This window comes from Lontra canadensis, unplaced genomic scaffold (genome assembly GCF_010015895.1).
Source record: "Lontra canadensis isolate GAN:19392208 unplaced genomic scaffold, GSC_riverotter_1.0 scaffold8, whole genome shotgun sequence".
Classification (NCBI taxonomy): Eukaryota; Metazoa; Chordata; class Mammalia; order Carnivora; family Mustelidae; genus Lontra; species Lontra canadensis.
The window spans coordinates 9948892-9963386 of NW_022631002.1; the positions used below are offsets into that span (position 1 = coordinate 9948892).

Sequence of the window (14495 nt, forward strand, 5' to 3'; positions counted from 1 at the left end):
CTTGGAAAGCGAAATTGCAGTTGGATGGGCTTGCCGAGTCCCTTTTACAGCTGGGGCGCAGGGGTGTGAGAGCGCCTGGCTCTGGGGGTCCCGAAACAGACCAGGTCCGGCCACTTGCCGCTGACAGAATCCGAAGGCAGAGAGATGGGTGGGGGGAGACAAGAAAGGGATTCGTTTCAGGGAGGCCAACACCGGGAGGACAGCGGACTCATGTCTCGAAGGCGGCCTCCACAGTGCCAGAAGTCCTGCCAGGTTCACGTCAGGGAAATGTGGAGCGACGGTGAGCGGGTATGTGCAGTGGGCACTGAAGGTCAGGTCCGTTGTGGTCTTGGGGTCAGTCACATGGGGTCTGGCTGGCTCAGGACAGTCACTGTTGCTCGAGGAGGTAGTTTCAGTCCCCATCAGGGGATACGTTACCTGCTGGGTCTTTTGCCCGAGTTAAGAGATAAGCTGGCAAGAAGAACGTGATCAGGGAGAAGGTACAGAATGACGTCCAAGTGGAGGGGGTTCAAGTCCCCGTTCACTCCTCCTTCCCCATTTAGCAGCTCTGTCTCTCGAGAACGCAGCCCCAGGCCCCTACATGGAGTTGACCATAACCGCTTGCCCCCCACTGCCACCCAGGCTCGCCCTGTTATTTAGCCCTTGTGGAACCAGGGTGGAATGGCGGCGTTTCTCCTGCCCATGCTGGGGGTCCCTCGAGGGCCAGGCTGCCATGAAACTGCCCCCTCAGCCCTATGTTTGCCGCTGCGTCCCCTGCGTCCTAGATGCAGAGGTTCCAGGATGTCACGTGGTTCATCCCTCAGTCGCAAGAATCCCTGAACATCAAGATTAGTAGTGAAGAGTCTAGAACAGTAGCTGAGGGCACTGCCTCTGAGGGTCAAGTGCTCCGGATACCCCAAAGCCTGCCTGCCTCTTTAGCATCAGGATTATTCTAAGTTGATTGTTTTTAAGAAACAGCAGACATGAGGAAAGCTCGGAAAACTGAGTAGAAGTTACCATTTTACCTTTACAAGGGAAATCTCCATTCATGGGGGTGCCTTCTTCTCTGTGCCAGGAACAGGACGGTGACCAAATCTTTAGCAACTTGTCCGTGTAGAAAGCCAGGACTTAAATCTCCGTATCAACCGTATCTCTTTTCTCTGTGCTTTTCCTGGTAACCTTGCATGACTGCCTTTCCCCTGTCCCCAATCACCCCTCAATATCTTCTTATACCTTTAGCTGGAGATAGTATTTGTAAGGTGGTGTCTTGGGTCCTTTTGGGGAGTTACTCCGTTTTCCTAGGTAAGTTCCATGTGTATGGAAGGTATACATGTTATTAAAAGTCTGTTTTACTCCAGGCAGTGTTGTACTACAGTAGGGTCAGAGCCAAGAACCTAGAAGGGTAAAGGGAAAATTATTTTTTTCCTTCTCTACAATGCCATTGCTAGCTTTTCTACTGACTACCTTAGCCTCAGTTTTGTCCTCTGTAAAATGGGGGATAAAAACATTATAACTGCTAATGGTACATCTGAAATAGATAATACACGTCAATTACTTAGCACAGTGCCCGCACATAGGAAGTAGCTGATAGACAGTTGTTGAAAATCACCACGTACAAAGGGGATGCCTGGAATCATTCATATTTTCTGTGTGTTTGGCTCTTTAGTCAGGTCTAATAAGGACACGAAAAAACGAATTCCTAATTTCACCGTTACCTCAGCTGCTGGCCCAGGAGCATAACTACAGCGCACCTGCGGGACACCATCCTCACGTACTGTACAAAAGGACGGCTGAGGAGAAGGTCCAGCGTTGCCATAGCTACCCGGGCTCCAGCGGGCATCATCCTGGTCACTCCCCAGCTCACACTCCCCTCACATCTCGGAGTCAAGAAAGAGAGCATCACCACCCAAGGTTGCAAAAGCAGCATTTTTGTGGACGACGCAAGAAATGTATGTAAGGAAACTTTTTCTTATTCTGTTCTTATGTGGGCCCTCAATAGGCTCTCTTGAGTGTAGTCAGGTGTGCTGACTTTGCAGGCTAAAATGGGGCGACCTTAAGCACCCCGTGAAATTTGTCTTGGAGATGGGCCAAGATTCACCCCTGTCAGGCAAACCTGGGTGATCAGTTCTCAATTCTTCTAGGTTAAACTAGGAAAGATTTTGATATGCTTTTGTTTGTTTTAGTCATGGGTCGCCATATTATCTTGGTTTCTGTGCTCCTGGGAAAGGTACCCAGTCTTCCAGTGATGAAGGAAATCAGAGGTGAATCCTCAGGTGTGGTTGGATGTTTGTTCCTTTTGAGCTCTTGAAGGATAACTTCACAGGAAATGAGAACATCGACACCTACGTGGATGTAGCAGTGAGATACAGGGCCTATTGGGCATGGTTTGTGACCCAGGCACAACATTCTGCACTTTGTAGATCAGCAGCGTGTAACAGAAATACAGCATCAGCCCCACAAGTAGTCTTAAATGTTCTAATGGCCACATTTTTAAAATTAAAGATAAATTAATTTTAATAATGTGTTTATTAATTAATAAATAATTATTTACCTGATATAGTATAGAATATCATCTCAACATGCAATGTTGAGTATACCAAATTATGAATCAAGTATTTTATGTTAAATTTTGGAATTCTGGTCATTGTTGGACAGAGCACAATTTCAATGTAGACAACAAATTCTCATCAGAAATACTTAATTTGTATTTCAAGTTCATAAAATTTAAGGTTGGAAAAGTAGCTTTGCATATTCCGATAGTTCCAAACTTATTTTTCAATGACCGTACCAAATCTTGCTTGCTTAATTTAAATTGAAAGTAATTAAACTTAAAATTAAAACTTTGGTTTCTCCAGTGGCACCAGACACATTTCAAAGGCTCAGTAACCATGAATGGCGGGTGAGTGTGAGTTAGAGCAGCCAGATGGTGGTTCTGCCTGAGGAGAATGGGAACTGGTATCCCTGAAAAATAATGAAATACCATGTTTCTACCATTTTAATTGCTCTTTGGGGTTTGGGGTATAAACAGAAATATCATCTTTAAGGAACATCTGTTTGACATGGATTTATGATCATAGTGGTAATTATAATTGTGCTCCCCATAGTGACAATGATATGTATTCGATAGATATCAAAGCTCATCTTTCGAGCAGTCTTGTGATTGGTATTGTGGGCATTAATGATCTTTTCCTTGATAAACTGAGACTCAGGGTCATTTATCAAAGTGGCCGACTTGAGGGTTTTTTATCTAACTCTACATAATTTGATCTTTTAATTTCACTTTCTGGAGAGTTATAATGACTTTACTCTGAGGACTGTACTAGTTGTTGAAGTATTAAAATAACTCTGTGTTAGTATTACAGTGTCCCAATCCCTCCCAGCAATCCTTGGACTTGTCCCTCTCTATTAACTGAAGGGATCGTGCCTGGCCCAACATCTGGAGGCTTCCAGGTCTCTTCTCAAAGGCATGGCCAATATCCACTCTGTTAAGGTGGTGCCTGCACTTTACCTGCTAGGAAATACCTACTATCATTTTAAATATCACCCCTGACTGTGCTCTTTTCCTCAAAACTAACTCAATATTAGTCAAAGAGTCCTTATTCAGCACTTACTTTGTGCTATATTCAAGTTTCTGTTGATGAAACAAGGATATTAGACATGGACAGTATTCTGTAGGATGTACATTTCTAAATTTCATTTGGAAATAATATATGAAGTGTTGTCATGAATTCAGATGCAAAGGATAATGTCTGTTTCTGCAGTGTTTAAAATAAAAATGAGCATGTTCTGTATTAAAGGCTATTTGGACAAAATTAATTTTTGTTGACCTGCTGTACCAACGAGATTTGTAGTGTGTGTGTGTGTGTGTGTGTGTTTTACCTGGTAGAGTATTTTTGAGTTGTTGAGTCTATCCATTCACCAACCTCTTTGACTGAATCTTTCTTGACTACAAACTAGGTGCAAAGCCCCAGGACAAGCACCGAAGTCACCATTTATCAGTACATCAGTCAAGTGTTGGTTACAGACTGTCTTCCTGCCCTGTTTAGATTTCTTTTATCTCCACTGATAGTTCTTTCCAAATGCTCTTATGTTCATTGTAGATGCCCCTAAGCCTCCCCCGGAGGACACCTATCTCAGGTTTGATGAATATGGGAGCGCAGGGAGACCCAGAAGATCAGCTGGAAAATCACAAAAGGGCCTAAATGTGGAAACCCTTGTGGTAGCAGACAAGAAAATGGTGGAAAAGCACGGCAAGGCAAACGTGACCACGTACATTCTCACGGTCATGAACATGGTAAGGGAGTTTGTTAGACTCCGGTCCTCTGGTTCTCCAGAACAACCAAAATCACAGAATATCCTTGTGTGGATTGAGTAGCAGATGGAGCCACATGATTTTATTGGAAAAAAGTTGAGTTTTGAGGAAATTGCTTCATACGTACATATACGTACATTCAATTTTGTAGAATTGAAGCATGCATACTTAAAAAACTGATACACACAGAGTTTTGGAAATTTCTAGATTTTCTTTATTTTTGTTTGATTTCAATTACTCCAACAGGTTTCTAGCCTATTTAAAGATGGGACCATTGGAAGTGACATAAACATTGTGGTGGTGAGCCTCATTCTTCTGGAACAAGAACCTGTACGTGCCAAATTTCGCTTACTTCTTAATTCATTCTGCCATTTGGGATCTACTTATTGAATACCTACTGTGTACCTATCCATGAACTAGTCATTAGAAATTCCAGCTTGAAAATAGGCTGACCCTATCCTCAAAGAAAGTAAACCTAATAGGGTTGTGTATTCAAATAAGTAAAACATCACAAAATAATTATATATATAATGTGTGTATACAATGGCATAAATATTAAATATGCATATATAATGTAAATACTACATTATATATAAAAATACAAGTATTATGTAGGTTTCACAGGGAGGGTGCATTTGATAATAGATTTAAGGGTTGGTTGCATTTTGGACATCGGATATGTTGGGTAATTTCAGGTAGATGCGAAAAGATATTTTGAAAACCTACTGAAAAGAAGTCATCAGAAAATTCTTGTAGTTAACCTGCTGTCCCCCCAACACCATCTTAGGTACTACAGGGACTAAGTAAAGACTATTTAACTGCCCTTGAATTGATTACCTTGAGGTGCAGGACACAGGCATGGAGTAAATCATTTAACCAGAACATATAATAAAGTGTTAATTGCATGGCATTCACTGCTTTGTAGTGTTTTGGTACCAAAACTGTATTTTTCTGAGGTGGAGATTACCAAGTTTTTTAAGTCCCGCTGTGGCTTCTCCTCTTCATCTGTTACCCCAGTAATTATTGTACAAAGCGAGGAGTCTGAGACAGAAATTAATCTCATTGTCCAGGTGTGTAGAGCTACAGAGGTTAACCTGTCAAACTGTTCCTGGAATTTTAGGAAGGTAGAAAGGAGGGTGTGTCATTGGGAGGCAATTTTGTTTTTAACCTACCACTTATACTTTGCCCAGGGACACTGAAGCTGGAGGCATCCTAATTTATGGATAATTAAAGACCTAGTCTAAAAACCCTCAACTTGACCCAAGTCAATAGTTTTAAGCAAAGATTTGGTAAATAATTATCTCAAAGTGAGGTCCTATCTTACCCCTCAGAGTCTTATAATTATTTGTTTCTACATCCATTGACTGAGCTTTCATTTTATTGATTGATGGATGGATTGATTTTAGTCTGTGATGTGCCAAGACCTTTGCTGGAAATTCTGACACAGGGGTAGGTAAGTTGTGGTCAGTACCTTCCTCACGCTGTATTGAAGAAGACATTGAACTTTCTCACCACTAACTTAATCAGGTCCTAAAAGCTGTAACAGTTTTATAAGGGTGATACCAGCATGAGATGAACACAGATATTCCTAACTGATATCAGGTTACTATTTTGTTTTTATAGAAAAAGAACTAGTTATAAAGTATACTACTAAAACCCTGTAGTTACTATAAGTATTGTGAGCATTTCTTGAAATAGTTTTAGGGTGTTACTATTTTTTTTTTTTAATCAGTCCTCTCCAACCTTAGCTCAAGGTTTTTCTCTACTGACCTTTCTCCCTAGAAACATGATGTTTTCTGTATTTGCCTGTACAAATGGCATGATTCACGGTTCTCACCTCTGACACATTCACACTCTGATTTGTGTGGGTTTCCCATAGGGAGGATTACTGATCAACCATCATGCAGACCAGTCTCTGAACAGTTTTTGTCAGTGGCAGTCCGCCCTCACTGGAAAGAATGGCAAGAGGCATGACCACGCCATCCTGCTCACGGGATTTGACATTTGTTCCTGGAAGAATGAACCATGTGACACTCTAGGTAAGGCATGAGTGGATGCTTCACTCGCACCTGTGGAAGTATGGTGTGGAAACTGTCCACTGGGTGGGTGGCCCTAAGAATCCTTCATAAGAAGACCTAATATTTAAATGGCGGAGTAGTATCTTCACTGTACCCTGAATATTGTTCTATTTAACTGAAGTCGGGGTGGAATGGTGAGCTCATTTCCTTTATTCATTTTGTATTTTTCTTTATTAACTCTATTGATAATCATTGAGGTAAATTGTTAAACTAGACAAGTTGTGTATTATTTTATCAGCGCAACTGGGCAGCTGAAGAGAATTTGAAGAATTCAGAATATCTCCATGCTGCGTAACTGTGCCCTTGGGTAGCATAGCGGTGCATCCTTTAGAAAGTTACTTGACCTTTAAAGGACCCCGCTATTCTATATTTGCACAAGATAGTGAGTAAGGGCTGTGTCTTCTATGTCTAAACTGTTTTTTCTGGTATATTCCATTGCATACAATAGGAACCCAACAATCTTTTTTGATGAGTTAATGATCATCTAGATCAGTGTTGATGATGATGGTGGTGGTGGTGGCAATGGTGCCATTGGTCATATATGCTTATAAATTATATTTCTCAGACCATCTTGTGGACCTTATAGCAGCAAGGTGGGCATGGTCCATCCACAAGTGTGTGTATTTCGTACACACTGGACACATACTCTCATTTCACATATGAAGACTGAAAACTGGGAAGAAAGATGTTTAACACACAATGTGGTTCAAGATAGAATCAAAAACTGGCTAGAATGATTTTACAGCTGCTCTTAGAAGGAAGTAGTTTATGAAAACAGAAGCATTCGTCACGGTCTAGTAAATAGGAGAAAAATGCATTTACTCTGTTCACATTGTTTCAGGCCTTTTCATGTTGTCTGCTTCAGAAAAAGACCAGGATGTATGTTTTCTTAGAAAATATACCTTGAGCTTTAATGTCAATAGCATTGTTTAGTGTACATTTTGCATTGGTTTAACTCCGATAAGGCATATATAACTGTCATGCAGCTTCCTATTCTGTATGGAAAATGGAAAATACAACACTTGTAGTGATTTCACAGGGTTGTGAGGAGGATCTGTTGATGACGATATGTTTTGTTTTGTTTTTTAAATTTATTTATTTGACAGACAGAGATCACAAGTAGGCAGAGAGGCAGGGAGAGAGGAGGAAGCAGGCTGTCCACCAAGCAGAGAGCCTGATGTGGGACTCGATCCCAGGACCCTGGGATCATGACCTGAGCCGAAGGCAGAGGCTTCAACCCACTGAGCCACCCAGGCACCCCGATGACAATATGTTTTAAAACGCAAGAAAATGTTAATTTCTGCATTTATCTGGACGAGACAGATAACCAGATGACCCTATACCTTTAGTGCTTTTCTGAAAAAAAAAATTAAGTACCTGAATCAATTGAACTGAAATTAATCATGTTAATCAGTGAAACTAAAACTGTGCAGAACGTTTTGAAGCCAGAAGAAATGAACAGGTATCTGTACGTGTGCCCTTTGGACTAACACTTGAAAATGCTCTCTCCATAGGGTTTGCCCCCATCAGTGGAATGTGCAGTAAGTACCGAAGCTGCACCATCAATGAGGACACGGGGCTTGGCCTGGCCTTCACCATCGCTCATGAGTCAGGGCACAAGTGAGTGAGCCCTCGATTCACCACTTGATACGAAAACCGGCTGGGTGATTCACTATGATAGTGATACCACTACCCCTAGTGATAATTGTTGGCCTAGTCAGAATAGATAGGCTGAATATTGGGTCAAGCTTGGAATCCTGCCTGAGTCTAAGGAGAGCTCCCTCAGTAAAGGCCGGCCACCATGGATGTTGCTTTTTTTGAACAACAGTGTTTTCCTGCTACACAGAATTACATGGTGGGCACAGATGGACTGCGAGTCACCTAATGGACCCCCTCGTCTTTTAGGAATGTCTTCCAGGCTCTGCTACAGTGAAGATCCTTTTGGTACATTACATCGAGGCAGACATGTAAATTCACAAAACATAATGGCATGTTAATTGTTCAAAGGCTTTCAGTGCACGCACTGGATATTCTTGGAGTTGGTGTCATGGCGTGTTCTTAGTAGTCTCTCCTCCAGTGTTAGTAAATGTTTCTCTTGTGAGAATAGAGTTCGAAACGAGGGATGAGAAGCTTGAGAGCAGTGAGCTAAATGGAGAAGGCATGACATATGGTGCTGACGCAGTTCTGTAGAGGCTTTTCAAATACTCCTTGAATGGTAGCGGCCACATTGGACTGAGCCCACTGCTTTACAAAATGGCTGCTTCGAAAGGCAAGCTGTTTGGATAGATGAGTTGAATATTGGTGTGTGTGTCTTGTGTTCAACACTTATCTCGAATGCTCACATTCAGAGCATCTGATTGATTTCTGGCTTAAAAGCAAAATCATCTCCTCTACAACTATAATTTATATTTGAATATTTTGGTGCTCATGTCTCTCATGAGCATATTATCTTCTGGAAATTTGAATCTGGTGTATGTACGCAGCCACTTTCTTAGCAAGGTATGAATGAACCACTTTTATTGTGAACACTGGTACAAAAATGCCTGTCATGCACAAGGCCCCTTTGTACAGAGCAGGAAAGAAGTATGAATGTCAAACATGTCTGCTTAAATTTGTTTCTGTACCTATCACCTGCTGACCCTGAACTTCAATATCACAGTTTCACAGTTGGTGGGAAGAAAAAAAAATGTGGTACTTGAAATGAAAGAATTTGACTATCCCATCATTTTAAAGTAGCTTAGATATCTTGACCAAAAGTTTCTCGTCCTTAAAATATATAGCAGATGTACCATTCTCTGATTTTGTGGGCAAGACATAATGGAATAAAACCCATAGCGTTCTTTACAATTTTCTACATGAATCTTACAATACGACAGTTGCCTTTTTTTTCCTTAAAAAAGGTTTTTATTTTTTTTTTTTATTTGTTTTAGAGAGAGAGAAGCATGCAAACAATGGGAAGGGACAGAGGAGAGGGAGAGCAAGTATCTAATATTCCACACTGAGGGCAGAGCGCCACACAGGGCTCGATCTCACGACCCTGAGATCATGACCTGAGCTGAAACTGAGAGTCGGACCCTTAACCTACTGAGCCACCCAGGCCCCCCTACAGTTGACTCTTAAACAACATTGTTTTGAACTCTGTGCAGGTCCACTTACATGTAAATTTTTTTCAATAAATGCCATATAGTATTTTAAGTGTATTTTCCTTATAATTTTCTTAATAACATTTTTTTCCCTAGCTTACTTGATTGTGAGAATAGAGTATATAATGCATATAACATACAATGTATGTAGTAATTAAGTTATTAGTAAGGCTTCCAGTCAGCAGTAGGTTATTAGTAGGTAAGCTTTGGGGGAGATAAAAATTAGACTTGAATTTTCAACTGCAGGTGGGAAGGGTCAGTGCCCTTATCCCCTTTGGTGTTCAAAGGTCAACTGTATATAGTAACTCATTTTTGTCTTTCTTTTTCCTTACAACTTTGATAACTCTGTCTCTCACTTGGGTTCAGTGATTGTCAATGCATCTTCTTTCCTTTGATTATAATCTGGAAAATGGGCTCACAGAAAGATGTTTTCTTCTTTCTACTGCAGTTTTGGCATGATTCACGATGGGGAAGGCAATCCCTGCAGAAAGGCTGAAGGCAATATCATGTCTCCCACACTGACAGGAAACAATGGGGTGTTTTCCTGGTCTTCGTGCAGCCGGCAGTATCTCAAGAAATTCCTTAGGTAAGACAAAATAAAGCACGGGTATTCCCAGGGTGGCGACAATAAACAGTGCTCAACATAAGTTTAAAATACTCGGTGGTTTGATGATGATGGCAGTGTTAGTGACAGTGATGATGATGACGATGATGGGGCTGGTGCTGGTGATAATGGTGGTGGTGGTGATGGTGGAGATGGTGATGGTGGTGATGAAGGTGGTGAAGGTGATGATGATGGTGATGATGGTGATGATGGTGATGGTGGGGATGGTGATGATGCTAATGATATTGTCATCACTATTGCTATTGAAAAAATACATTGAAGGTCTAATACCATGCTAAATGCTCTGCACATGTTGCCTCATTCAATCTTTATGGCATTCCTATTATGATTCTTTGTCTCTGCTTGAGGAAACTGAGTCATAAGGAAGTTAACTGTGTTGCTTAACGTCCTACAGCCAGTAAGATATAGACCTGAGATTCACACTTAGGTCTGCTATGACTCCAAGATCTATGCTTATAACTATCTCCCATTTATGACCTCCAGAGGCTGCTATATAAACATTTAACTGTAACTCACTATTTTAATCTGATCATCCAGTTTGGTTATAAGAGTATTAAAAATGCTAAAATGGTGTGCATATTTATAATGAATGGAGTATTGTCTTGCTTAGCTAATTTTGTTTAAAATGGCCATGAGCTAGACATCCAAGGGGGAAGATAGATGTATGAAATCCATTTGATAACTCAAAACTCCTACATGGCATTTGTAAAATGGGAACTAGAAAGGTAGCACTGTGTGATTCATATTAAATGATGAACCCAAAGTTGGAACTCTTTGAAGTTTCCTCTAATTTTATTTAACAACAATATATATTTGACCATTGTAATTATAATAGCACTCCTAATTTATATTATCTATCTTATCATGCTATGTTGACTCACAAAAATGAGAAGTTCTAATCACATTTCCCTTTGACCAAATGTTAGGGAAACAAAATATTTTGGGGAATTGATAATTTTGATACTTTTTTTTTTAACTGTAGTATTGCATACTATTTGTGAATGTTCCTAGAATTAGTAATACAGGCAAAGCTGATTAAATGTAAAGATGTCTGACCAAACAGTATCCAAAGAACAGTAAAAAATTGACAAACCTTTTGCTAATTATAAGTTTTATCAAATAGAAGATTGTCTTCATTAGTTTTAAATTTATGATTTGAGCTTTAAAAGTATCTTTTCTATCTCATGTGAGAACAGAATCAACAGATATTATAAATCAAGGTCAACTTAGTACAGATTGAGTTCCCGTCATTAATATGATACAATTAAATGTTTGGGGATGATGGTACCAGTTGACTTGGAATGCTTACCATGCTGGGTTGGCATGTTGCATTTTCTTGCCGGATCTGTTAAACTCTTAATGGAAATCACTGTCCGTAATGAGGTATATTAGAGTTGATCTTGGTCTCATGGTTGACTCGGATTCCCATCTGTCTGCCTCCACAATCATACTTAACCACCATGCTATTTTAACTCTCATAGTTTAACTGTTTAAGTTAAATGGAGGGAAGGTGCTTTTTAACAATATCCACCATCCAGGCTGACTTTTGTTTTTTCTTAATACATCCCAGTTGAGTACACTTTGGGGAATTATTGGGGCTTATTGCCCCAGTGCATCCTTTCTCCTGATGCTTTCAAAAACCTAACTTATCTTTTGCTTGTCAAGACTATTTGAGGTAAATTACATTTTTTACCATCGCCCCATTACTTATAAAAGATGCAGCCTGACCTTCAACTCCGTGAAGACAGGCACCAGCTCTGCCCAGTTTATTTTGTACCCTTAGTGCTTGGCGTGGTACTCAGCACCTGGTAGGCACCCCAGTAAAAATCTGTTGAATATTGTTGAATGCAATTATTGGGAGAGTTTTCAAATACATTGACCTTTCCCATCTAGTTGGCCAAACCAAACCACTTGGGTAGCCGTAACATCCGGTGCCAGATGAAACGTTCCATAGCTGTGTAAATTCCATCTTCTTAGACAGGAAGGGACTCACTCTCTGCAAAAAAAATAAAAAATAAAAATCCATTTTAACTTTCAGTATTATCTATATCTTTTGCTATGCTGTATTTTCCTTTGCCTGAGTGAATTCAGAGACGTCGTTTTACGTGGAAGGATCAAAGATAAACACAGGAACTAACACGGCTGTGTTTTCACGGCAGCACACCTCAGGCTGGGTGTCTGGTGGATGAGCCCAAGCAAACAGGACAGTATAAATATCCGGACAAACTACCAGGACAGATTTATGACGCCGACACACAGTGCAAGTGGCAGTTTGGAGCAAAAGCCAAGTTATGCAGCCTCGGGTTTGTGAAGGTATGTTTGCGTGTGATTACAAACTTACATTAAGATTCTGCAACGTGTCTGTGTCCCTAACAGAAATGTAAACATTTGGTTTGCGAAGGCCGAGGGTTAGAGTCTGGGTTATCTCTAAGATGTCAGTTGTTTGGCATGATAATTAAGTGGCGGTTTTACTGTCAATGAATTATCCAGGCTTATCCCCCATAGACCGTGCCTGGTTTAAATACCATTCGACTGCATCCCTGGGAGAAAATCCCTCCTGGCGAGTTGAGGATTTCATCACAAGCAGTCAATCTGGGTACAGTCACGTTTACCTTCTCCTCATCCTTCTGTCTATTATCGCTGTATCCATATTTCGCTGCGATGTGATATGTTGAAAAAGCGTCACCCCCTCGAAATATATCCCTGTACCTTTCTGGAATATGAAAACTACTGTTGACAGGCAACTTTTTGTGTGTCCAGTCTTCCCTTCAATATTGTGAGAAACATCGATGGGAAAAGGAAAGGTCCAGGATGTAGAAGTGGGAGAAGCGTCAGACCATTTGGTCCAAAACTCCGTCACAGAGCGTGTCAACATCGGTACAAAATGGAATTGGTTTTAAGTGTTTCTTCCCTAGTATCCAGAGAGAAATTTGGCATTCCTCGGTATCTGGAAACTGGGAAATGACGAAGTTTTATAGCTCCTTTTCCCTGCTCTCTTCCTCTTCTCCCCCCTTTCCATCTCTCGCCTTGTCTGTCTGTCCTCCTGCAGCCGCCAGCAGCCCCTCCGTGGGAAACCTGCCTCTCCCGCCGCCCCCAGCACTTGCCACGTGAGCGTCTGTTCCACATAAGGCATCGTCTCAGAGACATATTTTACTTCTTCTCGGTCTTCATGAAGACCTTTTGAAAGGGGAATGATCATGTCCTACACGGAACTCAGAGAATGTATATTCCATTTGCCCAAAGCCTCAAAACTTTTAAACCTGTCCGTCACACTGACGTTAAGCTTCCTTCTCTCCATTTAATAGGTGTTTCCCAAGCTTCACTCACTAACATCAACAGTCACTGATAATTACCTTCATTCTCTGTGCTGTGTCTCTGTATTTTTTTTTTTTTTTAAGATTATTTATTTGAGAGAGAGAGTGCTCAGGAACAGGGAAGCAGAGGGAGAGGGAGAAGCAGGCTCCCCACTGAGAAGGGAGCCTGATGCAGACCCGTGACTTGATCCCAAGGCCCTGGGATCATGGCCTGAGCTGAAGGCAGATGCTTAACCCACTGAGCCACTCAGGCGCTTTTCTAATGAATCAGTTTGCTTAAAAATATGTAAGTCCAGTCCTAAGAAATAACCACCAAATCCCAGGTTTTGATATGGGATCACATATTTCTCTAATGCTCCTTAAACGTCTCACTGTTAGAAAAGTTGACCCATGCACCATCCACAGTTTTCTCAGCGTATCCTCCATGGAACACAGAACTGATTTTGGCAAATGCTGGCGTATCGTGTATACGCTAATACGTTGACAACTATTTCTAATTGCCTGTTACGTTGATGTGTCTGGCAGAGGTCAGTAGACATTCGCTTGACTGACAAAGTTTGTCGAACTCTGTCTCCTGTTTGCTTCATTCCTGAAGGTTTCACAAGCTCACGCATTCATTAATTAAACATTTACTAAGCGCTTACTATGCGGCAAATGCGCAATGGGTAACAAGTTTGGTTTTCCTTGGAAATATCAAGGAAGTTTTAAAAATGACCGTGATTCCTGCAGGATCAGACATTCGACGCACATGTGTGGGATGCCTGTTCCGTGTCCGACAGTGTGCAGTGTCCCATAGCCTCTCTGCCGCGACTGATCTTTTCCTGGAACCATACCCTATTTTTGGGAGAGTGCCTCGGTCTGATGGTCTTTCTTGGGGAGCAGGGCAAGGGGAAGTGGCTGCTGCACACTAGAGAACATGAGGAAGGCTCAGGGATGGGAATGCCTGGTGGGGTGGGGAGATTACCTTAAGGGAGATTTCCTTAAGGGAGAGGTTTGAGACAACCATGAGGCAAGACAGGGAAGGCGGTAGATCCCGAGGGTGGA

The 14495-nt window shown here is 41.4% G+C and overlaps 1 protein-coding gene across 1 annotated transcript in view; it reads left to right on the top strand.

The window, feature by feature from the left end:
• ADAMTS18 (ADAM metallopeptidase with thrombospondin type 1 motif 18) overlaps window positions 1-14495 on the top strand; it is a 149671-nt gene that overhangs the window by 58884 nt on the left and 76292 nt on the right. Inside the window, exons 4-10 of the mRNA XM_032853925.1 lie at window positions 1646-1928; window positions 4080-4273; window positions 4538-4621; window positions 6171-6330; window positions 7884-7989; window positions 9961-10098; window positions 12297-12450. Of these exons, the coding sequence (XP_032709816.1) occupies window positions 1646-1928; window positions 4080-4273; window positions 4538-4621; window positions 6171-6330; window positions 7884-7989; window positions 9961-10098; window positions 12297-12450 (1119 nt within the window). The remainder of the gene's footprint in view (window positions 1-1645; window positions 1929-4079; window positions 4274-4537; window positions 4622-6170; window positions 6331-7883; window positions 7990-9960; window positions 10099-12296; window positions 12451-14495) is intronic.